Raw genomic sequence first — 24826 nt, forward strand, 5'->3', positions numbered from 1 at the left:
TTCTAGCATGGTAGCTCATCAAACTACTTGCACACAAAAAAATTTTAATCAACAACCCAGAGATTTTTCAGACAACTTCGCTATGTGACAACAACGTTCAACTAAGTGTCAGTGTATGCATGGGAAGACAACTGCTCCTATATATGCATCTTTTCAAATTATACCAAAAGCTATCTCAATCATTGCAAGCAGTTATTATGATTAAAACTCCCAGGCGGCAATGAAAACAAAACTCTAAATTCAACTATATGCTACAGCACTGAGACACTTGATTATCACTATTCAATGAAGTCCACAAGTTTACCACAAGCACATAACACCACATTACGAGACCAAACTGTGCATTCTCTGCATTGTAATCGGAATCAGCAACAGGCCAAAATCAGATTCGTCGCGGAATCCGCAAAATTGCTACTTTTCTTTGATCTTCTATGCTGTTTTGGATTCCACAAACAAATACCTTAATCATTGTACTGCTCAAAATTGCTCGAAAAATAGACGAGTTTGCGGAATCCGCAACAGTATTTGCAGAATCAAGAACAATTTGTGGAATCCACAAACAATTGATAAAACATTTGTATCGTTAAATTGAGCTGTAGCGGAATCCGCAACTGTAAGTGGAATCCGCAAATTGTATGTGGAATCCAAAAATTGTAAGTGGAATCCACATTTTGTTTGTGGACTCCCTTTACATATATTTATATGTGTAGTAGCCTTTAAAATTATATCTTTTGAACTATATTATATATAGTTTATATATTATATAAATATTTATAATTATATCTTTTGAAATTATAGATTTGATTTCACTAGAATAGAAAATTACTAGAATCGAAATTTACTAGAATAGAATTTTACTAGAATAGATCAGTGTTTAGGATTAATGGAATCCCAATTACTGACGAGTACGTGGGTTCGATGAAATCCCAAATACTGAACTATTTCGACGATTTGCTATGAGTTGGGTTTCTAATCACTCTCAACCTAATGACTCCAAATAACGGATATATTCCATATTTATTCCACATTATTCCAATTTTTGGGATTCCGTCAATCCCAAATATTGACCAGTAATTGGGATCGATGGAATCCCAAACACTGAACTACTTTGACGATTTGCTTTGCGTTGGGTTTCTAATCACTCTCAACCTAATGACTGCAAAAAATGGTTTTATTCCATGTTTTTTCCACATTATTCCAATTTTTGGGATTCTGTCAATCCCAAATAATGACCAGTAATTGGGATCGATGGAATCCCAAACGCTGAACTAATTTGACGATTTACTTTTGTTGGGTTGCTAATCACTCTCAACCTAATGACTCCAAATAATGGTTTCATTCCATATTTATTACACATTATTCCAATTTTTGGGATTCCGTCAATCCCAAATATTGACCAGTAATTGGGATCGATGGAATCCCAAACACTGAACTATTTTGACGTTTTGCTTTGCGTTGGGTTTCTAATCACTCTCAACCTAATGACTGCAAAAAATGGTTTTATTCCATATTTATTCCACATTATTCCAATTTTTGGGATTCCGTCAATCCCAAATATTGACCAGTAATTGGGATCGATGGAATCCCAAACACTGAACTACTTTGACGATTTGCTTTGCGTTGGGTTTCTAATCACTCTCAACCTAATGACTGCAAAAAATGGTTTTATTCCATGTTTTTTCCACATTATTCCAGTTTTTGGGATTTCATCAATCCTAAATACTGACCAGTATTTGGGATCGATGGAATCCCAAATACTGACCTAATGTAGCGATATGCTATGTGTTGTGTTTCCATACATTCTCAACCCAAGGACTACAATTACTGCATTTATTCGGCTTTATGCTTCCAAAATCATTATTTGGGATTGACGTAATCCCAAATACTCACCTTAATTTGTCGATATGCTGTGTGTTCCATACACTCTCAAATCAATGACTCCAACTATTGAAATTGTTCGGTGTTGTGTTTCCAAAATACTTAGAGATGACATCAACCAGTTTGGGTAACCAATGTTTTAAGACTTGTTCGTGGATTCCGCTGAAAATGGTTAAGTCTTTGCTTTTAAATTCCGCTTTGCTAGAGAAAAAAATTCCAGCTCAGCTTTTAATTCTTCATAAGCAAGTTCAAATGAATCCAATTACAGTTTGCGTAATCCAATTTCATTTGCGGATTCCGCTTACCTTTCGCGGAATCCACTTACACTTGCGCAATCCAGCACAACTAGCTATATTTGCTTGTTGCGGAATCCGCAACAAAATCAATTTGCGGACAAAATTTACGTTACAGGTATATGTATGCGGAATCCACTGAAATTTTGTTTGTGGAATCCACTTACAATTTGGAACATATTTTAAGACTTGTCTCTGGAATCCAGGAACACACAGACACCAAATTGTGCTCCTATCCAGTGCACAGTTTGGCCTCAAAATGCAGTCGTCAAAAAAAAACTCATCGATTAAGAAACGGTAGAACTTCAACTAATGTCGAAACAAATTTTGAAAAAAGCAAACCGTTTTGACAACCAAATGCTTGTCAAATAATTTCATACTTTGGAACAAAATTTTATGATCCAATTTCATTGAGAAAAATCATACGAAAATAGCAAATGAACCAATTTTCCCATACAATGAAACTGTATTGCTAAAATTTTTTTGGCAATATGGAAATAGATGAAAAAAAGTTTCGCCATACATTTTTTTATGAAATGCATAAAAATAGCATGCTAATTTTTTTTGCACTGTGATCAGCATAATTTTCATACTATATATTTTTTTTCAAGAAACTTTTTTTTTCGCAAATTTTGTGCTTTTTTCATTACACACTTAATAAGGGTTGTCAACATAAGAAAACCAAGAGTGTCAGTGGCAGTTATCACGCAGATAAACTGCTTCTGGCAGTTTTTGTCATGTGAGTGTTTGATAAGATTTTGTACAAAATTATATAAAAAACGTAACCGTTTTGTATATGGATAGAAAATATCAAATTAAAAAAATCAGTGGTTGAAAAAATTACCTTTTTTTGACAGGTATAGGTTAAAATTGACCAGTAATTGGGATCGATGAAATCCCAAACACTGAACGAATTTGACGATTTGCTTTTGTTGGGTTTCTAATCACTCTCAACCTAATGACTCCAATTAATGGATTTATTCCATGTTTATTCCACATTATTCCAGTTTTTGGGATTTCATCAATCCCAAATACTGACCAGTATTTGGGATCGATGAAATCCCAAATACTGACCTAATTTAGCGATATGCTTTTGTTGGGTTTCTAATCACTCTCAACCTAATGACTCCAAATAATGGATTTATTCCATTTTTATTCCACATTGTTCCAGTTTTTGGGATTTCATCAATCCTAAATACTGAATAAATTACCTTTTTTTGACAGGTATAGGTTAAACTTAGCATTTTGAACAAAAACACTTGCTTGAGTTTTTTTTGGAATTGTACCTTTGGAAATATCTCACTTTCATCGGCTATTCAATTTAGCTTATGAATGGCAACTATAACAATCATTATGCTTTTTGTACTATAAAAATTGAATTGGTGTTTTTATGACAATTAATTGCTGATAAAATCTTTCATGGACTTCTGTCTGAGAATAAATTAATTCTTCTTAAAAAAATCTTCAAAGTTTTTTTAAACTGGTTACACTAGGTCACAGTGATCTCTGATTTTATCAAAATTAATCAAATTGAGAACTGTTTGAGCAAATTCAAATTTAAAGTTTCTTAAACTGCAATAATATCGCATAAGTTTTTAAATGTTACATGATGACTTGCATGCCCGTTTTTGTTCTTTAGCGGACAAATTATGAAATTGGCCACATTGTTGAGGAGCGAGTATTATTCGAGTCTTGAAGGCTACATATAACCACCAATTTTGTTTTTCATTGGCAAAACTTAAATGGTACCCTTAATTACAAGCTACATATAGCACAAGCAATGTTGGCATAAACCTACAGCGAGTTGGGTCAAACCTTTAGTACGCCTGTTTTTGGAAATGAAATAATCTGAAAATGAAGCAGTTTCAAAATGTTCGGGAGATGAGACCTCCCTTTAAATTTTATACTGCAAGTGTGGTTTTTGTAACTTAGCGCCTAAGCGAAAATCAGAATCAACTTATCCGTTCCTCCTGTGAACACTGAGAGGATTCCGAGGGCATGAAATCTGTTTGCCTTGAAAAGCTTGGTACAATTTTACATTGGATAGTTGATACATCAAAGGATTCAACCCAAGCTTGTCGTTTTAGTACCCTTCGAATGCAATTAGAAAAAAATTTTCCACTAATTTTTGTGCTGATTTCTTCAGTCATAAAATCGCCAGAGTTTGAATTGAAAATGACTCAAAACTTATTCCCTCATCCAATGGGAGGCCGCACCTCTTAATATTGAACCGAAGAAAGCTTATTATGTCTGTTATCTCGTTATTCGCCTCTGCGACTGCTGGTCAAGTGCATACTGAAAAAAAAATATTTTTCTCTACTAAATTCAAAAAACTCTTGCTTCTTTGTTTGGGTCTAAGCTTGTATTATTTTTGAGAGCTAAGTCTGGATATGCGACCAACTTTTGCCATTATTGTTTTGGTTTTTTTGTTTTTATTCTTTTTTTATCTTATAAAGCTCTTGATAGTTTTTTAAGCAGCACGGAGCTATTGTTAGGCTGTTTTTTGTTTTTAAGGGAATCGATGTACTAGAATAATTTTAGAAAGTAATCGAGAGCGAAACAGTTTGTTGGGAATCTTTGCTTATTGGTCTGAGAATTGTATCTATTTTGGGTGTGTTTATTTTTGTTAAGGTCATTCGATAAAAAAGATATCATTTTGTTTAGTGTTAGTTATCTAACAAAGAATTTTATTAAATTTAATTCTTTTTCTACGCTGTTTTTTTAAAATCTTTTGACATTAATTTTTCTCAATATCAGGTTTTTCCATCATTTCTTTTAACGCTTTTTTACTGTGTTTAGGTTGATTTTTTATTCAATTTCAGCATTTTTCAATTTTCATTAACAAATTTTAACTAAATGGATGAAAATTGGTTTAGTCTCAGCTAGGCTGTGATTTACTTTGCCCTAACTGTGATTATTTTGACAAATTCTAGATAAATCCATCGTTTTTATGTATTATAGGGGAATTCAATATGATAGCAATTTGATAAATGTTTAACTTTTAGCAGTTGTTTGTAGTAATAATTTTCAATTTATTTCTCTAATTTGGGTTCATGTTCAACAGTTTGTAGTTGATTTCTCAATTAAATCTGAGTTTTTTCTATCTTAGTTGGGTTTATGTGGACCAATTTTTGAGTAAAACTTTGATGAATTGGAGTTTTTCTAAATCCTTAGTGGCTTATTTTGACCGAAGGATTGAATTTTAGGTAAAATTGAAGTTTACCTATTTAATTGTTTTTAATTTGACAAAAATTGGGTAAATTGCAAGTTAAATCCTCGCTTACCTAGCTTAAATGGTTTCACTTTAAGCAAAACTAGATGAATTTTATTTTAAACTAGTGTAAATGGCTCTATTTTGGTCAAAATTGAGTTAGTTTTAGGTTAATTTGAAGTTAATTTTTCCTAATTGCGCTTATTGAGACCAAAATGGGAAAATTTTAGATTAAATTATGGATTATACAGCTTAAGAGGCTTGATTTTAACTAAAATCAGGTAAAACTTAATTTAATTTTGATTTAAACTAGCTTACAATGCTTTTTCGGGTAAATTTTGTGTTACTTTGGAGTTTATTCATCCTAATTGTGCTTTTTCGGAGCAAAATTGAGCAACAATTGGTTAAAATAGAAGTTTGTTTAGTTTAATTGGATACGTATTGACCAAAAAAGGGCTAATATTTGCTAGAATGGGAGTTTATTTCGCTTAATTGGATCTATTCTGGCATCATTTGGGCAAAACTTTTTGAAACGGATACTAATTTGGCCGAATGGGCTCGATTTGACATAAATGGGCAAGATTTTGTTATATTGGAAGTTATTCTAGCTTTATCGGGCTTATTCTAACTAAAACTGAGCAAAATTGTGTTAAAGTGGAGATGTATTTAAATTAATTGGGCACAGTTGACACGAACTGTGCAAAAATTGGTTAAGTTAGAAGTTTATCTTATTTAATCGGACCTAATATGACTAAAATTAGGCAAATTTTTGTAAAACCGAATTTTATCTAGATTAATCGGACTTAGTTTGACATAAGTTGGCCAAAAATTCTGTTTACATGCAAAATTATTTATCTTTATTGGAGATATTATGAATGAAAATGGGCCAAATATTGTTAAAGAGGGATTTTATCAATCATAACTGGACTTTTTTGAGAAAAATGTAAGCTAAGTTTTATAAGAAGGAAAATTATCTGGCTTCCTTGGCTTAAATTTCCCGAAATTGGGCAAAATTTTTTTTAAATGGATTTTAAACTAGCCCGATTGGACTTATTTTGTCAAAAGTGGGCAAAATTGTGTTATATTGGAAATTCAGCTAGCTTAGACGGACTCAATTTGGCATAAATTGAACAAAATACTGTTGACATTGGAATTAATGTAGATCAATTGGACTCGTTTGGACTAAAATTGTTCAAAAATCTGTTAAAATGGGAGTTTATCTAACTTAATCGGACTCAATTTGACCTAAATTGGGAAAATTTTAGTAAACTTATACTAAATTAGCTTGTTTTAGTGTATTTGTTTGTAAGTTCAATTTAAGGTTAGCATAATCTTGCTGAACTTGTCTCAATTTGTTGGTCAAAAAAAATTAGTCTGAAAAAACACACCTTATAGTTCCTTACATATTGAGTGTAGATAGTTCCTTTACTAATTTGGGCCAAAAAAAGCTTCCGTGATGAGATAGTTAAGTTAAAAGTTGAGTTAAGTTAGGTTAGAGGTTAAATTTTGCAAAAGGGTGAAAATAATATAAAGCACAATTGTACAAAGAAAAACTGAGACTGAATCTGAATTTAGCGAGTAAAACTAATTTATCAATTATTTAGAGTGCACTTGGATTGCATACCTCTTACTCCCTTTTCAAGATTAAATTTAAAAATTTTTAAATTGTTTTGAGCTCTTTCGGAATGTCTGATGAAAGGATAAAACTGTAAATAAATATTTTAACCTGTTAGTCAAGCTATTTTAGGTGAAAAGGTTGTTAGAATGTCTGAATTGACTTTTCATACTAGCCCATTCGGTTACAGAAAGTTTCCTTTTATTTGATATATCGTAGTTATAAAAATGATCGGAGTTACAATGTCATGAGATAAAGTTAGCAGAGAGCTGTCAAAGACTGATGAGCAATAGAGAAGATCTTGATAACCTTAACTCCATCTAGGACTACCTGAAAAAAGGGCAGTCAATTAAATTGCGGGCCCTAAAGTTAGATAAAATCTATCTCTAGCTTTTCTAATATTTTGCAATAAAAAGAACTAATTAGTTTGTTTTCAGACTTATATTTGGTTTAAGGGGTAGTTCTCTGCTCAAGTCGCACCAGTTTTACTAAAAGAAACGTTGGGGTCGGTTGTTAGATCCCTTTGTTTCAGTTGTTAGTAAAATTATAAGTCTCAGTTAAATTCTATCATAGATCAAAGTCGATCTCGTCCTAGAATTAAGGGATAGTAATAAAAACAGATAAATAAAAAAGGATGATCAAATAAGTTTAACTGAAATATAAATGAAGGAACAACTGCCTTGAATACCAAAATAGATTTGGGGTAGCTAGGTTAAGTTATATTAATTTAAAATGAAAGAAAACATTAGAATCTTACCTCTATCAATTCTGGAAAATGGTTTTCTTTTCAAAAGTATTTCTTAATAGAAAAAAATTTGTGATAAACAAAAAAAAAGAAAAAATTTCTACCCAACTGAGCGAGTGTAAAAAAATAAAAATTCTGAAGATCCAGGTTGGTTTGTTTCTCAGCTCTTTGGTTTAGACAACTTTGCACCTGCAGTATAGACTTCGAACTTCATTTTCCCCTTTTTCTTCATACTCTCGATGAAATTGACATTTGCAACTTAATGACTTTTTATTATAAGATAATATAAGAAATCGAAAAATAAAAAGATCAGGGCCATTTACCAGTTGTTTTCAATAACCAGGCTAAAGGCAGCAAAAAAAGTGAGTCCGATCTCAAATCGGAGAAGTATTTTAATTGTTAGAAAACGAAGTTTAACCATAACTTAGTAATTGCAATACTACAATTGTCAACATTAGGAAAACCAAGACTGTCAGTGGCAGTTATCACACAGATTAACTGATTCTGGCAATTTTTGCAATGTGAATATTTGTTAGAATTTCGTACAGATTTTTATTAAGAAACAGAACCGTTTTGTATATGGCTAGAAGATGTCAATTTAAAAAACTCAATGATTGAAAATGTGACCTTTTTTCGACAGATATAGGTTAACCTTAGCATATACAAACAAAAACACTGTTTGTCGTAATACAAAAACGCTTGCTTACGCTTTTTTGAATTGTTGAAAGAAAAACTCAGCCTGGACTAGGTACAAACTCGAAACATCAAATATTACGTCAAATTTATTATTTGTGCGCAGAACTGAGTTTGCAATCAGAAAGCGCAAAAAAACTTTACATCGATTATATATTTTTTTCTATGAAAAAAGTATATCATACAATTTTTATGTATGCAGTGATAAACAATTTTTGTTTTCAAACTTTGTTTGGTTGCGAATATTGCTCTCATGTAAAAAAAAACTAGCAAAAGTTCGTTTTATTTGACTCTTAGACCAATTTAGTATAATTTTTAAAGAAATGTCGATTGAAAAACTACTTTTCATAAAATTTCTTTCGATACAATCATTTGATAAGCATTTGTGATAGACTCCATGAAATTGTATGATATGCATTTTTTGTATAGACGTCAATCCGGGAGTAAATCGTAAATCCACGATCGGCTAAAAACACAAAGCAATAACAAAAATTGAACTCACAAAAGATTTTTATCTAACAGTAAAAATGGAGAAATCAAAAATAATATTAAAAAAACACAAAAAAAAAGAAAAACATAATGAGACTAACTCAACCAGACCAGTAAAAGTCGGTATAAAATGCCAAATTGGCAAACATCAATCGAATATCTCCCACAAAAATCAAGAAAAACAATAAAGACAACTAGGTTTTTCAAAAATCAAAATAAATTAAAATCTAGTTGAACAATCCGCTCCATATAAAACTTTTTTGCTATATTCAAGAATGTATTCTAAGACTAAATTGATCGTAGAAAGATAACAAGACTGCTGGTATCAGGGCAAAATTTTGAGTTTTCCGACTGCCTTTTAAGGTTTATGGATCAGTAATAACCTTAAAAAAACTAAATGTAAAATAAATTACTTTTTTTTAAATTTGAAATTTTTATGAAAACCATCACCCCTTACGACATATAAAGTACAAAAGGATCGATTTCTCTCCTTGTAACAAATCAATTATGGCAAATAAGCTTCTCTTAACCAATTTGGAACAATTTCTAAGACGGATTAAATCTCCGCTTACACGTTAATAGCTCGAAATATATCGCGCGTTAGTTGTCCCAAATTGGCTTAAATGGCGATCTTTAAACCCCCATAACTTTACAAAAAAATGATCACAGGTGAAATATCTTTTCAAATTTAAGCTCAGAACAACAATACCTTTTGAATGATATAAAAAATGTCCGTCAAAAATAGCTAGTTAAAAAGTGAAATTTGTCTGAAGAAAAATAACCCCACCCCGAGCACAATTATTCCGTTACTTTCATATCGAAAGTCGGAACAATTAAGGCAATTACACCAAATTCAATATTCAAAATAAGAGGTTTAAACGGTCAGTAGGTTTACAAACATCCCTCGATTTCTCAACACAAATAATCTCAACGCGTAAAAAAATAATTGACAAAAAATCACTTTAGGATTTTCTAAATTTTTTTAATCTCAAAAAAAAATTGAAAATTTTATGAAAAAAAAGAATAAAACTTTTCAAAATTAATGCAAACTAACGACTTGATTTTAGACAAAAAACACTTGTAACATGACCATTACATGTTAAGTGAAAGAACATAACACAAAACTACAAGAAAGACAAAAAGTTTAACGATGACTCAACTGCACAGTTAGGGAAAACAGAAGACAGACAAAAAACATCCGCTTCTTCAAAGAAACAACCAGATCTAGCTTTCAGAAATCAGAATTTACAATGAAAGCACAGGACGCAAAAAAATTAAAGCAAAAATGATATATGTTTTTCCTTAATGAAATCATTGGATAAAATTTATAAACATCTGAAAGAGAGATAAACAGAACAATGAAAAATCAGTATTTAGGAACGAAGAAAGATAGAGTGCCCTTTCTGTAGAGAAAATGAAAATGAATAAGAAAAAAAACATATGGATGAGAATGTGAAAAATTTAATATAAAATGATAAATTTTTAGATAAGCAAAACAATTTATCAAAAAAAAAGATCATCAGATATTGATTCACTAAAACACTAAAACGTCATTTATATTTCAAGAGTAGAAAAAAGAACGCCAAGAATCAACAGCTGAGTGCTGAAATGTATCAGTAGTAGGGAGTTTTGCCCTTTTGTTATGATAAAAACTGATATTTGTAATCAAGGCACGTAGGCCTGCTTCTTAGTATGCAGTTCTTCAGTAAAAGTCTTGCCAGAAGAATTGAAAAGTCAATCTTGAAACAATCGAGAAGTAAAAATGAAAAAAAATATATCTTTCGGTTGTTGAACAAACAGCATAAAAATTTCCAATCAAAAAGTAATTTTTATTATTCAAATTGTATCGTTTTCTATTTTTGTTGTGATGAAAAAATCTGCACAAAAATCTGAACAAACAATTTCATTGTAGTAATAATAAATTTTCACGGATTTAAAAAACATACCGCCTCATTTCGAACCTACTCGCTCGCTTTTTTTGCTCGAACTTAGACTTATTGTTCCGACTCTCGATACGAAAGTAACGGAATATTTGTGCTCGGGGTGGGTTTTTTTCTTCAGACAAATTTCGACTTTTTAACTAGCCATTTTTGACGTTATTGATTTATATCATTCGAAAGGTATTGTTGTCTTGAGCTCAAATGTGAAAAGATACTTCACCTGTGATCTTTTTTTGTAAAGTTATGGGGGTTTAAAGATTGCCATTTTGGCCAATTTGGGACAATTAACGCGCGATATATTTCGCGCTATTATCGCGTAAGCGGAGAGTTAATCCGTCTTAAAAATCGTTCCAAATTGGTTGGAAGAAGCTTATTTGCCATAATTGATTTGCTACAAGAAGCAAAATCTATCCTTTTGTACTTTATATGGCGTTTGGGGGGATGATTTTTATAAAAATTTTCAAATTTTTGAAAAAAGTTTTCATTTTTTTACTGTTAATTTTTTAATGATATTACTGCTCCATAAACCTTAATGGGCAGTCGGAACATTCAGGGTTTCGCCCTGATAAGAGCAGTCTTGTTTTAATTCGTTTTAATTCAGTGTTTTCTGACGCTGAAAACTCTTGGACAAATTTTAAATGTCGCTCAATCCATAACAAAACCTGGTTTTGCGTGACAACACGAAAAACGGTGAAAAAAAGACATATTATTTGAAAGAACAAACCTAAATCTAAAAATATTAATTAAATAAGTATAAAAAATTAACGGTGAAAAAAATCAAATGATTGTTTCCTGTAATTTGTTGCACAGTTATCTACATATTTCCAAAAAAATTCTAGGCAAACTTGATTAAAAACTTCCGGTAATAGGAGTTGGAAATGTTTAACTTTTTGACTTTTTTGGTAAGCTCTTGTGTCCTTTCTTTTGGTCAAATTTCTTTAAATATAAGAAAAAACGTTTTTTTTTTTCAAATATAATAGCTGGTTGGTTCAGTAATACGCACCAATTAAAAATGTCAAATCTGAAGCATCCCTGCGACTGGGACATCACTCGACAGGCTTTTTGTTTCCCTTTTGATAGCCCCTCGAGAAACTGTGTGAAACGAGAGACACAATACGAAAACAAAAACACCGCAAATGCTAACCTGTGTTAGAGCTTTGCTGCATGGCACGCAGATACCGTGACCACAGGGAAGCTCCTTCACAATATCACCTGGGAAGTCTTTGCCGCATCTGCGACACTTGGGTAACGACTCAGTAGCATAGAAAGATGGATGAGAACTTGCCATTTGTCAGGGGCTCTTATGGCGTTTGTAGATATTGGTTCAGTCTCACAAGGAACCAGCTGAGGTAGTTGAACTAAAAATTGGTGATTTGATTATTCACTTATAATTATTACATTGTTGTTGAAGAAGAAGAATTCTATTGGAAAATTGTTTCTTTTTTAAAAATAAAACAATAATGACAAACTAAAAACACGAAAATTTAAATTTATGCAAAATATAGTAAACTATTTCTTACATATTCAAATAATTCGCTTAATTCCTGCCATAAATAATAACAACTAACAAGTTTGCCTAACTTCGCTCCCAATGCTCATTTTTACCGTCAGCCGCCAGTCTCAAAAGTTGGTTCATGGCTTTTCGAATCGCGACAAATTATAAATTGAAATCAATTCGTCTTAAAAAGATGCAACAAAACTGCTCATGATACCTGGTTCGATGCGCTCAGTTTAGGTTTTGACCTTCCCGACCAAACATTGGTATGATTCGACCATCTTGTCATACCGCTATGTATGAGCTGTTCTAGAATCCAAATGGATTGGCAAGATAAGTTATGATTTGTTAAGGTTCTACAAAAGGAAACTGAACACCATGCTGAAATCAAGACAAATGAGCAAGTTCTTTGGCTGTTTGTGGGCTTTCTGATGGAGATAAAAGTCTATCAACTTGATGTTGTCCTTTGTCTTTGATCGAATTGTTTCGAGAAACTTCACAATTTCCGGTGAAATTTTTTTTGAAACCCATTTCGCGGATCAAACTAATGATACTTGAATTATTGTTGTTGTTCCGGTGCCGCTATAGAAATTTTCTCTGAAGAGTCTTTACTGTTTATTGATATTGGCTTTCCCGGCGCCTTTGTTAGCGTTGCCTGATCTGTCCCTGTTGACTTCTTTGTCGGTTCTACTGCTGCTGGCTGATGAGGTGTCTTCTTCACGTCAACTCGTTTGAGGGAGGGTGCCGTATTCTCCAAAGCTGTCGAAGTTCAATCGTCGCTTGAAGAAGTTTCCGATTCGTTCGTATCTCTCCTATCTGTCGCTTTGAATGTAATTTCCATGCCTGTCTGGGGTTGGCTTTCCACACGTTTTTTTCCCACTTTTACCCTTTTTCGTACCATTTTTTTAGGTATTTTTTTGGATGTGTTCCTTAATGTTATTGACTACCTGTTTTTGGGTTCCTTTATATTTACAATTTAGGGCCTCCCATTCTTTAGCTAGTGATTGTCCTGATCTCACACTTGCACAGCTGTGAGTTCCGGATACTTTAGGGTCGCGTTTGATGGTTCCGGTAGATTCTTCATCGGGCGACTTTTGATTCTGGCTTAAGTTTTGGAATAGCATTGTAATCATTATTATCTCTGGCGTGAGTGAAGAATGCATCAGTGTCTTCCAATCTAAACCAGCGGGCTTGGCGTTTGCCCAGCTTAAGTTATTTGGTGAGCTGATTGTTGCTTTGTTTGATAATGGTGTGTTCGGTTCGCGGCCCTTGTGGGCATCAAATGACGAAAACTTTAAAATTCCGTAGGGAGTTATTCTTAATAATTTACGAATTCGGAAACATCAGATGCCAGTTTATGTGGGGAGTTATTTCAGTCTGTTTGCATGGTCCCTAACCAGCCTTTCAGTGTTTGTATTAGCCGCTCGACAACCCCTATGGATCTGTGGTTGTCTAACGGGGCAAAAAGGAGTTTTATGTTGTTTGATTTGCAAAAGACTTAGACTTTTTTGGCTCTTAAAGTTTCTGCTTGATCGCACCTTAGTTTTCTGGGGACTTCATCTTTTGATATGTACCTTTGCATAAAATTTTCAGCGATATCTACTGTTGTGTTTAATATTAAATTTTGCTGTTGAGAATTTTGACTATTTGTCAACCGCAACTAAAATATACGAGTCCCTATTTAGTTCCTCGGGTAGGGTGCCAGCAAAATCTTGTTGTACCTCCTCATTTGGTTCATCAAATGGCTCTCTTTATTATGTTTGTAATTTTTGTATTGCAGGTTTTTGATTTATACCTTGTTTTGTGCAGTGTCGGCAATTTCGAGCTAACTGCACAGATGTTTGATGAATGTGGTGAAGTCAGATGTTCTCACACGGATCTAACATTGCCGCAGCTCCGAGATGCAGTTACTGAAAGCTGTCCAGGATGGTCTGACCTAGTTGTTGGGGTATGATGATGCGGTCATCTATCAGGAGGCAGTCATCTTTGACATGAAGTCGTTTTCTAACGTGGTACGAACAGTCTCCATATGCGCATTTCGGTGCCTCTCATTCTTGTTTTTGTACGAAGGTTACTAATGGTGTAATGTTCCGGTCCCTGTCTGTGGCTGCGGGTGTGAATTTTACGCCCGTCACCTGTTGTAGGTTCTTTCGGTATAGTGGTGTGTCTTTCTCTGCCTCTGTTGCTGTTCCTCTGCATCTTATTTAATCGGACCTAATATGACTAAAATTAGGCAAATTTTTGTAAAACCGAATTTTATCTAGCTTAATCGGACTTAGTTTGACATAAATTGGCCAAAAATTCTGTTTACATGCAAAATTATTTATCTTTATTGGAGATATTATGAATGAAAATGGGCCAAATATTGTTAAAGAGGGATTTTATCAATCATAACTGGACTTTTTTGAGAAAAATGTAAGCTAAGTTTTATAAGAAGGAAAATAATCTGGCTTCCTTGGCTTAAATTTCCCGAAATTGGGCAAAATTTTTTTTAAATGGATTTTAAACTAGCCCGATTGGACTTATTTTGTCAAAAGTGGGCAAAATTGTGTTATATTGGAAATTCAGCTAGCTTAGACGGACTCAATTTGGCATAAATTGAACAAAATACTGTTGACATTGGAATTAATGTAGATCAATTGGACTCGTTTGGACTAAAATTGTTCAAAAATCTGTTAAAATGGGAGTTTATCTAACTTAATCGGACTCAATTTGACCTAAATTGGGAAAATTTTAGTAAACTTATACTAAATTAGCTTGTTTTAGTGTATTTGTTTGTAAGTTCAATTTAAGGTTAGCATAATCTTGCTGAACATGTCTCAATTTGTTGGTCAAAAAAAATTAGTCTGAAAAAACACACCTTATAGTTCCTTACATATTGAGTGTAGATAGTTCCTTTACTAATTTGGGCCAAAAAAAGCTTCCGTGATGAGATAGTTAAGTTAAAAGTTGAGTTAAGTTAGGTTAGAGGTTAAATTTTGCTTAAGGGTGAAAATAATATAAAGCACAATTGTACAAAGAAAAACTGAGACTGAATCTGAATTTAGCGAGTAAAACTAATTTATCAATTATTTAGAGTGCACTTGGATTGCATACCTCTTACTCCCTTTTCAAGATTAAATTTAAAAATTTTTAAATTTTTTTGAGCTCTTTCGGAATGTCTGATGAAAGGATAAAACTGTAAATAAATATTTTAACCTGTTAGTCAAGCTATTTTAGTTGAAAAGGTTGTTAGAATGTCTGAATTGACTTTTCATACTAGCCCATTCGGTTACAGAAAGTTTCCTTTTATTTGATATATCGTAGTTATAAAAATGATCGGAGTTACAATGTCATGAGATAAAGTTAGCAGAGAGCTGTCAAAGACTGATGAGCAATAGAGAAGATCTTGATAACCTTAACTCCATCTAGGACTACCTGAAAAAAGGGCAGTCAATTAAATTGCGGGCCCTAAAGTTAGATAAACTCTATCTCTAGCTTTTCTAATATTTTGCAATAAAAAGAACTAATTAGTTTGTTTTCAGACTTATATTTGGTTTAAGGGGTAGTTCTCTGCTCAAGTCGCACCAGTTTTACTAAAAGAAACGTTGGGGTCGGTTGTTAGATCCCTTTGTTTCAGTTGTTAGTAAAATTATAAGTCTCAGTTAAATTCTATCATAGATCAAAGTCGATCTCGTCCTAGAATTAAGGGATAGTAATAAAAACAGATAAATAAAAAAGGATGATCAAATAAGTTTAACTGAAATATAAATGAAGGAACAACTGCCTTGAATACCAAAATAGATTTGGGGTAGCTAGGTTAAGTTATATTAATTTAAAATGAAGGAAAACATTAGAATCTTACCTCTATCAATTCTGGAAAATGGTTTTCTTTTCAAAAGTATTTCTTAATAGAAAAAAATTTGTGATAAACAAAAAAAAAGAAAAAATTTCTACCCAACTGAGCGAGTGTAAAAAAATAAAAATTCTGAAGATCCAGGTTGGTTTGTTTCTCAGCTCTTTGGTTTAGACAACTTTGCACCTGCAGTATAGACTTCGAACTTCATTTTCCCCTTTTTCTTCATACTCTCGATGAAATTGACATTTGCAACTTAATGACTTTTTATTATAAGATAATATAAGAAATCGAAAAATAAAAAGATCAGGGCCATTTACCAGTTGTTTTCAATAACCAGGCTAAAGGCAGCAAAAAAAGTGAGTCCGATCTCAAATCGGAGAAGTATTTTAATTGTTAGAAAACGAAGTTTAACCATAACTTAGTAATTGCAATACTACAATTGTCAACATTAGGAAAACCAAGACTGTCAGTGGCAGTTATCACACAGATTAACTGATTCTGGCAATTTTTGCAATGTGAATATTTGTTAGAATTTCGTACAGATTTTTATTAAGAAACAGAACCGTTTTGTATATGGCTAGAAGATGTCAATTTAAAAAACTCAATGATTGAAAATGTGACCTTTTTTCGACAGATATAGGTTAACCTTAGCATATACAAACAAAAACACTGTTTGTCGTAATACAAAAACGCTTGCTTACGCTTTTTTGAATTGTTGAAAGAAAAACTCAGCCTGGACTAGGTACAAACTCGAAACATCAAATATTACGTCAAATTTATTATTTGTGCGCAGAACTGAGTTTGCAATCAGAAAGCGCAAAAAAACTTTACATCGATTATATATTTTTTTCTATGAAAAAAGTATATCATACAATTTTTATGTATGCAGTGATAAACAATTTTTGTTTTCAAACTTTGTTTGGTTGCGAATATTGCTCTCATGTAAAAAAAAACTAGCAAAAGTTCGTTTTATTTGACTCTTAGACCAATTTAGTATAATTTTTAAAGAAATGTCGATTGAAAAACTACTTTTCATAAAATTTCTTTCGATGCAATCATTTGATAAGCATTTGTGATAGACTCCATGAAATTGTATGATATGCATTTTTTGTATAGACGTCAATCCGGGAGTAAATCGTAAATCCACGATCGGCTAAAAACACAAAGCAATAACAAAAATTGAACTCACAAAAGATTTTTATCTAACAGTAAAAATGGAGAAATCAAAAATAATATTAAAAAAACACAAAAAAAAAGAAAAACATAATGAGACTAACTCAACCAGACCAGTAAAAGTCGGTATAAAATGCCAAATTGGCAAACATCAATCGAATATCTCCCACAAAAATCAAGAAAAACAATAAAGACAACTAGGTTTTTCAAAAATCAAAATAAATTAAAATCTAGTTGAACAATCCGCTCCATATAAAACTTTTTTGCTATATTCAAGAATGTATTCTAAGACTAAATTGATCGTAGAAAGATAACAAGACTGCTGGTATCAGGGCAAAATTTTGAGTTTTCCGACTGCCCTTTAAGGTTTATGGATCAGTAATAACCTTAAAAAAACTAAATGTAAAATAAATTACTTTTTTTTAAATTTGAAATTTTTATGAAAACCATCACCCCTTACGACATATAAAGTACAAAAGGATCGATTTCTCTCCTTGTAACAAATCAATTATGGCAAATAAGCTTCTCTTAACCAATTTGGAACAATTTCTAAGACGGATTAAATCTCCGCTTACACGTTAATAGCTCGAAATATATCGCGCGTTAGTTGTCCCAAATTGGCTTAAATGGCGATCTTTAAACCCCCATAACTTTACAAAAAAATGATCACAGGTGAAATATCTTTTCAAATTTAAGCTCAGAACAACAATACCTTTTGAATGATATAAAAAATGTCCGTCAAAAATAGCTAGTTAAAAAGTGAAATTTGTCTGAAGAAAAATAACCCCACCCCGAGCACAATTATTCCGTTACTTTCATATCGAAAGTCGGAACAATTAAGGCAATTACACCAAATTCAATATTCAAAATAAGAGGTTTAAACGGTCAGTAGGTTTACAAACATCCCTCGATTTCTCAACACAAATAATCTCAACGCGTAAAAAAATAATTGACAAAAAATCACTTTAGGATTTTCTAAATTTTTTTAATCTCAAAAAAAAATTGAAAATTTTATGTAAAAAAAGAATAAAACTTTTCAAAATTAATGCAAACTAACGACTTGATTTTAGACAAAAAACACTTGTAACATGACCATTACATGTTAAGTGAAAGAACATAACACAAAACTACAAGAAAGACAAAAAGTTTAACGATGACTCAACTGCACAGTTAGGGAAAACAGAAGACAGACAAAAAACATCCGCTTCTTCAAAGAAACAACCAGATCTAGCTTTCAGAAATCAGAATTTACAATGAAAGCACAGGACGCAAAAAAATTAAAGCAAAAATGATATATGTTTTTCCTTAATGAAATCATTGGATAAAATTTATAAACATCTGAAAGAGAGATAAACAGAACAATGAAAAATCAGTATTTAGGAACGAAGAAAGATAGAGTGCCCTTTCTGTAGAGAAAATGAAAATGAATAAGAAAAAAAACATATGGATGAGAATGTGAAAAATTTAATATAAAATGATAAATTTTTAGATAAGCAAAACAATTTATCAAAAAAAAAGATCATCAGATATTGATTCACTAAAACACTAAAACGTCATTTATATTTCAAGAGTAGAAAAAAGAACGCCAAGAATCAACAGCTGAGTGCTGAAATGTATCAGTAGTAGGGAGTTTTGCCCTTTTGTTATGATAAAAACTGATATTTGTAATCAAGGCACGTAGGCCTGCTTCTTAGTATGCAGTTCTTCAGTAAAAGTCTTGCCAGAAGAATTGAAAAGTCAATCTTGAAACAATCGAGAAGTAAAAATGAAAAAAATATATCTTTCGGTTGTTGAACAAACAGCATAAAAATTTCCAATCAAAAAGTAATTTTTATGATTCAAATTGTATCATTTTCTATTTTTGTTGTGATGAAAAAATCTGCACAAAAATCTGAACAAACAATTTCATTGTAGTAATAATAAATTTTCACGGATTCAAAAAACATACCGCCTCATTTCGAACCTACTCGCTCGCTTTTTTTGCTCGAACTTAGACTTATTGTTCCGACTCTCGATACGAAAGTAACGGAATATTTGTGCTCGGGGTGGGTTTTTTTTCTTCAGACAAATTTCGACTTTTTAACTAGCCATTTTTGACGTTATTGATTTATATCATTCGAAAGGTATTGTTGTCTTGAGCTCAACTGTGAAAAGATATTTCACCTGTGATCTTTTTTTGTAAAGTTATGGGGGTTTAAAGATTGCCATTTTGGCCAATTTGGGACAATTAACGCGCGATATATTTCGCGCTATTATCGCGTAAGCGGAGAGTTAATCCGTCTTAAAAATCGTTCCAAATTTGTTGGAAGAAGCTTGTTTGCCATAATTGATTTGTTACAAGAAGCAAAATCTATCATTTTGTACTTTATATGGCGTTTGGGGGGATGATTTTTATAAAAATTTTCAAATTTTTGAAAAAAGTTTTCATTTTTTTTTTACTTTTAACTTTTTAATGATATTACTGCTGCTTAAACCTTAATGGGCAGTCGGAACATTCAGGGCTTCGCCCTGATAAGAGCAGTCTTGTTTTAATTCGTTTTAATTCAGTGTTTTCTGACGCTGAAAACTCTTGGACAAATTTTAAATGTCGCTCAATCCATAACAAAACCTGGTTTTGCGTGACAACACACAAAACGGTGAAAAAAAGACATTATTTGAAAGAACAAACCTAAATATAAATATATTAATTAAATAAGTATAAAAAAATAACGGTGAAAAAAATCAAATGATTGTTTCTTGTAATTTGTTGCACAGTTATCTACATATTTCTAAATAAATTCTAGGCAAACTTGATAAAAAACTTCCGGTAATAGGAGTTGGAAATGTTTAACTTTTTGACTTTTTTTGGTAAGCTCTTGTGTCCTTTCTTTTGGTCAAATTTAATTTTTGATTGAGTAAATATAAGAAAAAACGTTTTTTTTTTCAAATATAATAGCTGGTTGGTTCAGTAATGCGCACCAATTGAAAATGTCAAATCTGAAGCATCCCTGCGACTGGGACATCGACAGGCTTTTTGTTTCCCTTTTGATCGCCCCTCGAGAAACTGTGTGAAACGAGAGACATAATACGAGAACAAAAACACCGCAAATGCTAACCTGTGTTAGAGCTTTGCTGCATGGCACGCAGATACCGTGACCACAGGGAAGCTCCTTCGCAATATCACCTGGGAAGTCTTGGCCGCATCTGCGACACTTGGGTAACGACTCAGTAGCATAGAAAGATGGATGAGAACTTGCCATTTGTCAGGGGCTCTTATGGCGTTTGTAGATATTGGTTCAGTCTCACAAGGAACCAGCTGAGGTAGTTGAACTAAAAATTGGTGATTTGATTATTCACTTATAATTATTACATTGTTGTTGAAGAAGAAGAATTCTATTGGAAAATTGTTTCTTTTTTAAAAATAAAACAATAATGACAAACTAAAAACACGAAAACTTAAATTTATGCAAAATATAGTAAACTATTTCTTACATATTCAAATAATTCGCTTAATTCCTGCCATAAATAATAACAACTAACAAGTTTGCTTAACTTCGCTCCCAATGCTCATTTTTACCGTCAGCCGCCAGTCTCAAAAGTTGGTTCATGGCTTTTCGAATCGCGACAAATTATAAATTGAAATCAATTCGTCTTAAAAAGATGCAACAAAACTGCTCATGATACCTGGTTCGATGCGCTCAGTTTAGGTTTTGACCTTCCCGACCAAACATTGGTATGATTCGACCATCTTGTCATACCGCTATGTATGAGCTGTTCTAGAATCCAAATGGATTGGCAAGATAAGTTATGATTTGTTAAGGTTCTACAAAAGGAAACTGAACACCATGCTGAAATCAAGACAAATGAGCAAGTTCTTTGGCTGTTTGTGGGCTTTCTGATGGAGATAAAAGTCTATCAACTTGATGTTGTCCTTTGTCTTTGATCGAATTGTTTCGAGAAACTTCACAATTTCCGGTGAAATTTTTTTTGAAACCCATTTCGCGGATCAAACTAATGATACTTGAATTATTGTTGTTGTTCCGGTGCCGCTATAGAAATTTTCTCTGAAGAGTCTTTACTGTTTATTGATATTGGCTTTCCCGGCGCCTTTGTTAGCGTTGCCTGATCTGTCCCTGTTGACTTCTTTGTCGGTTCTACTGCTGCTGGCTGATGAGGTGTCTTCTTCACGTCAACTCGTTTGAGGGAGGGTGCCGTATTCTCCAAAGCTGTCGAAGTTCAATCGTCGCTTGAAGAAGTTTCCGATTCGTTCGTATCTCTCCTATCTGTCGCTTTGAATGTAATTTCCATGCCTGTCTGGGGTTGGCTTTCCACACGTTTTTTTCCCACTTTTACCCTTTTTCGTACCATTTTTTTAGGTATTTTTTTGGATGTGTTCCTTAATGTTATTGACTACCTGTTTTTGGGTTCCTTTATATTTACAATTTAGGGCCTCCCATTCTTTAGCTAGTGATTGTCCTGATCTCACACTTGCACAGCTGTGAGTTCCGGATACTTTAGGGTCGCGTTTGATGGTTCCGGTAGATTCTTCATCGGGCGACTTTTGATTCTGGCTTAAGTTTTGGAATAGCATTGTAATCATTATTATCTCTGGCGTGAGTGAAGAATGCATCAGTGTCTTCCAATCTAAACCAGCGGGCTTGGCGTTTGCCCAGCTTAAGTTATTTGGTGAGCTGATTGTTGCTTTGTTTGATAATGGTGTGTTCGGTTTGCGGCCCTTGTGGGCATCAAATGACGAAAACTTTAAAATTCCGTAGGGAGTTATTCTTAATAATTTACGAATTCGGAAACATCAGATGCCAGTTTATGTGGGGAGTTATTTCAGTCTGTTTGCATGGTCCCTAACCAGCCTTTCAGTGTTTGTATTAGCCGCTCGACAACCCCTATGGATCTGTGGTTGTCTAACGGGGCAAAAAGGAGTTTTATGTTGTTTGATTTGCAAAAGACTTAGACTTTTTTGGCTCTTAAAGTTTCTGCTTGATCGCACCTTAGTTTTCTGGGGACTTCATCTTTTGATATGTACCTTTCCATAAAATTTTCAGCGATATCTGCTGTTGTGTTTAATATTAAATTTTGCTGTTGAGAATTTTGACTATTTGTCAACCGCAACTAAAATATACGAGTCCCTATTTAGTTCCTCGGGTAGGGTGCCAGCAAAATCTTGTTGTACCTCCTCATTTGGTTCATCAAATGGCTCTCTTTATTATGTTTGTAATTTTTGTATTGCAGGTTTTTGATTTATACCTTGTTTTGTGCAGTGTCGGCAATTTCGAGCTAACTGCACAGATGTTTGATGAATGTGGTGAAGTCAGATGTTCTCACACGGATCTAACATTGCCGCAGCTCCGAGATGCAGTTACTGAAAGCTGTCCAGGATGGTCTGACCTAGTTGTTGGGGTATGATGATGCGGTCATCTATCAGGAGGCAGTCATCTTTGACATGAAGTCGTTTTCTAACGTGGTACGAACAGTCTCCATATGCGCATTTCGGTGCCTCTCATTCTTGTTTTTGTACGAAGGTTACTAATGGTGTAATGTTCCGGTCCCTGTCTGTGGCTGCGGGTGTGAATTTTACGCCCGTCACCTGTTGTAGGTTCTTTCGGTATAGTGGTGTGTCTTTCTCTGCCTCTGTTGCTGTTCCTCGGTCCGCCGTGACTACCACGCCTGCCATTATTAGTTCGTGGCTGGCTTCGAGTTATTTTCCGGTCATCGTTGGTGGTGCTTCAGTCGGCGATGTTTCCTCTGAACATTTTGTTCTGTGTTGACCCTGCTTACGCTGTATTTGTACTGCTAGTTTTCTATTACTGTCAGCTCTGTTTGCACTTTTACATAGTTCTGTCGTTTTTGGCTTGAGTTTTTTTGCGGTTACTTTCTCCTCGCTGTTTCCCTTCTGGGAACTTGATGGGCAGTCTGCCAAAGCAATTTTCGGGAATCTTTGAGGTTTCTTGATTGGTATTAGCTCTCGTGCATTGTGGATGTTTATTGCGGGCTTGTTGTAGTTGAATTCGAGAATCACGTAGTCCAACGCTCGTAGGTTGTTGCCGTCGTCTTTCTGTGCCATCTTGGGTCTGAAAAGCTTTCCTCTCTGTCCGATTTCCCTCTCCAGACCAGCTCCGTGTTTCTCCCTCGTGGTTGCGTGTGTGGTTGTTTTGAGCTCCATCCCCCTCGGGATCTTGAACTATCGGTGGTGAATCCTCCCTTGGAACCTTTTTTTTGTTTCTCCATCTCTTTTTCTCTAAGTTGTGCTCCGTTGTATCAATGAAATGGCTATAATTTGGTTCTTTTGGATTTTTGGTCAGCTAATTTTAGGTCAAGTGACTAATTTTGTTTTGAGTCAGATGACTGTTTTTGATGTTCTTTGATTGTTTGAAATACACTTAAGATTTCAATTGTGCTTTAATTTCCTTTCTTTTACCGCGCGCTTTTTGATCAGCTGGTTTGGTGCTCGGTTTTGCTTGGCTAGTTTGTTAAGTAAGTTGTTTTCAATCAACTCAAGATTGAAATTGAACGAGTTAATTAACGCCACAACAAATTTCTCATCATATTCGCAGGCAGATAGCTCTTATCTTACCGGGTTTCTAGACCTATAATCTATTAGTCCAATTTTTGTTCCCGCCAGGCGTTTCATTTTAAAAGTAAAGGGGGTTAATCTGCTTTGGTTAGTCTTTGATTCTTCGCTGACGTTTAATGCGCTGATTAAAACTTGTTGGTCTGTGGTGACGGTGAACATTTTGCCGTTTAAGTAGTATTTGAAATGTTCGATCGCCTACATCAACCCTAGCAATTCTAGTTCATTCACGGAGTATTTTTGTTCTAGGGAACTCAGTTTTCTTGAGACATAAGCGCCTGCTACCCAGCTTTCATCTGTAAAACGCTCGAGTGCGGCTCCTACCTATAAAACAGATGCGTCGCACACCCTCTGGGTCTCTAAAATTTGGTCAAAATGTTTGTTTTCTGTTATTTCAGATATGAGTTTTAGAATGTCATGGAATGCGGCTGTGTGTCCTGCTTCCAGTCCAGAGGTTTGTATTTATCTGAGATTGTTAAAATTGGTTTAAGTGCTGATGCACTCTTTGCGATGTTTAGTATTCTTGTGAGGTGGTATATGGACCCCATGAAACTTTTCAGTAGTTTGAATATTTTTGGTTTTTGGGAGTTTTTGCATTGCGTCTGTTTTCCAAGTTGAAGGTTTTTGTGCCCTCGCCACTTGTGCTGTAACTCAACCATTCTAACTGTTCGAAAGCAAATTTGCATTTACCTAGTGACAATGTTAAGTTCGGTTGATCAGTTGTTTCAGTACTTTGTTTAATATATTTTTTTTGCGTTTCTTTTGATTCTTTCGTTACGAGTAAAATGTCATCAAGATACGCAAATGTGTTTTCGCAATCCGTAAGTGTATGATCTATAGCTCTTTAAAATTCGGCCGGCTCATCTGTTTAAAACCTTGTTTGAAACTGGT

At 33.6% G+C, this 24826-nt stretch overlaps 1 protein-coding gene across 1 annotated transcript in view; it reads right to left on the reverse strand.

Annotated features, from left to right (window-relative positions):
* Positions 1-24826, reverse strand: part of LOC134851687 (tripartite motif-containing protein 3-like) — a 40579-nt gene that overhangs the window by 14152 nt on the left and 1601 nt on the right. Inside the window, exon 2 of the mRNA XM_063867877.1 lies at positions 20466-20679. Within this exon, the coding sequence (XP_063723947.1) occupies positions 20466-20609 (144 nt within the window). The 5' untranslated portion in view covers positions 20610-20679. The remainder of the gene's footprint in view (positions 1-20465; positions 20680-24826) is intronic.

The sequence above is a fragment of the Symsagittifera roscoffensis genome, chromosome 7, assembly GCF_963678635.1.
Source record: "Symsagittifera roscoffensis chromosome 7, txSymRosc1.1, whole genome shotgun sequence".
Lineage (NCBI taxonomy): Eukaryota > Metazoa > Xenacoelomorpha > Acoela > Convolutidae > Symsagittifera > Symsagittifera roscoffensis.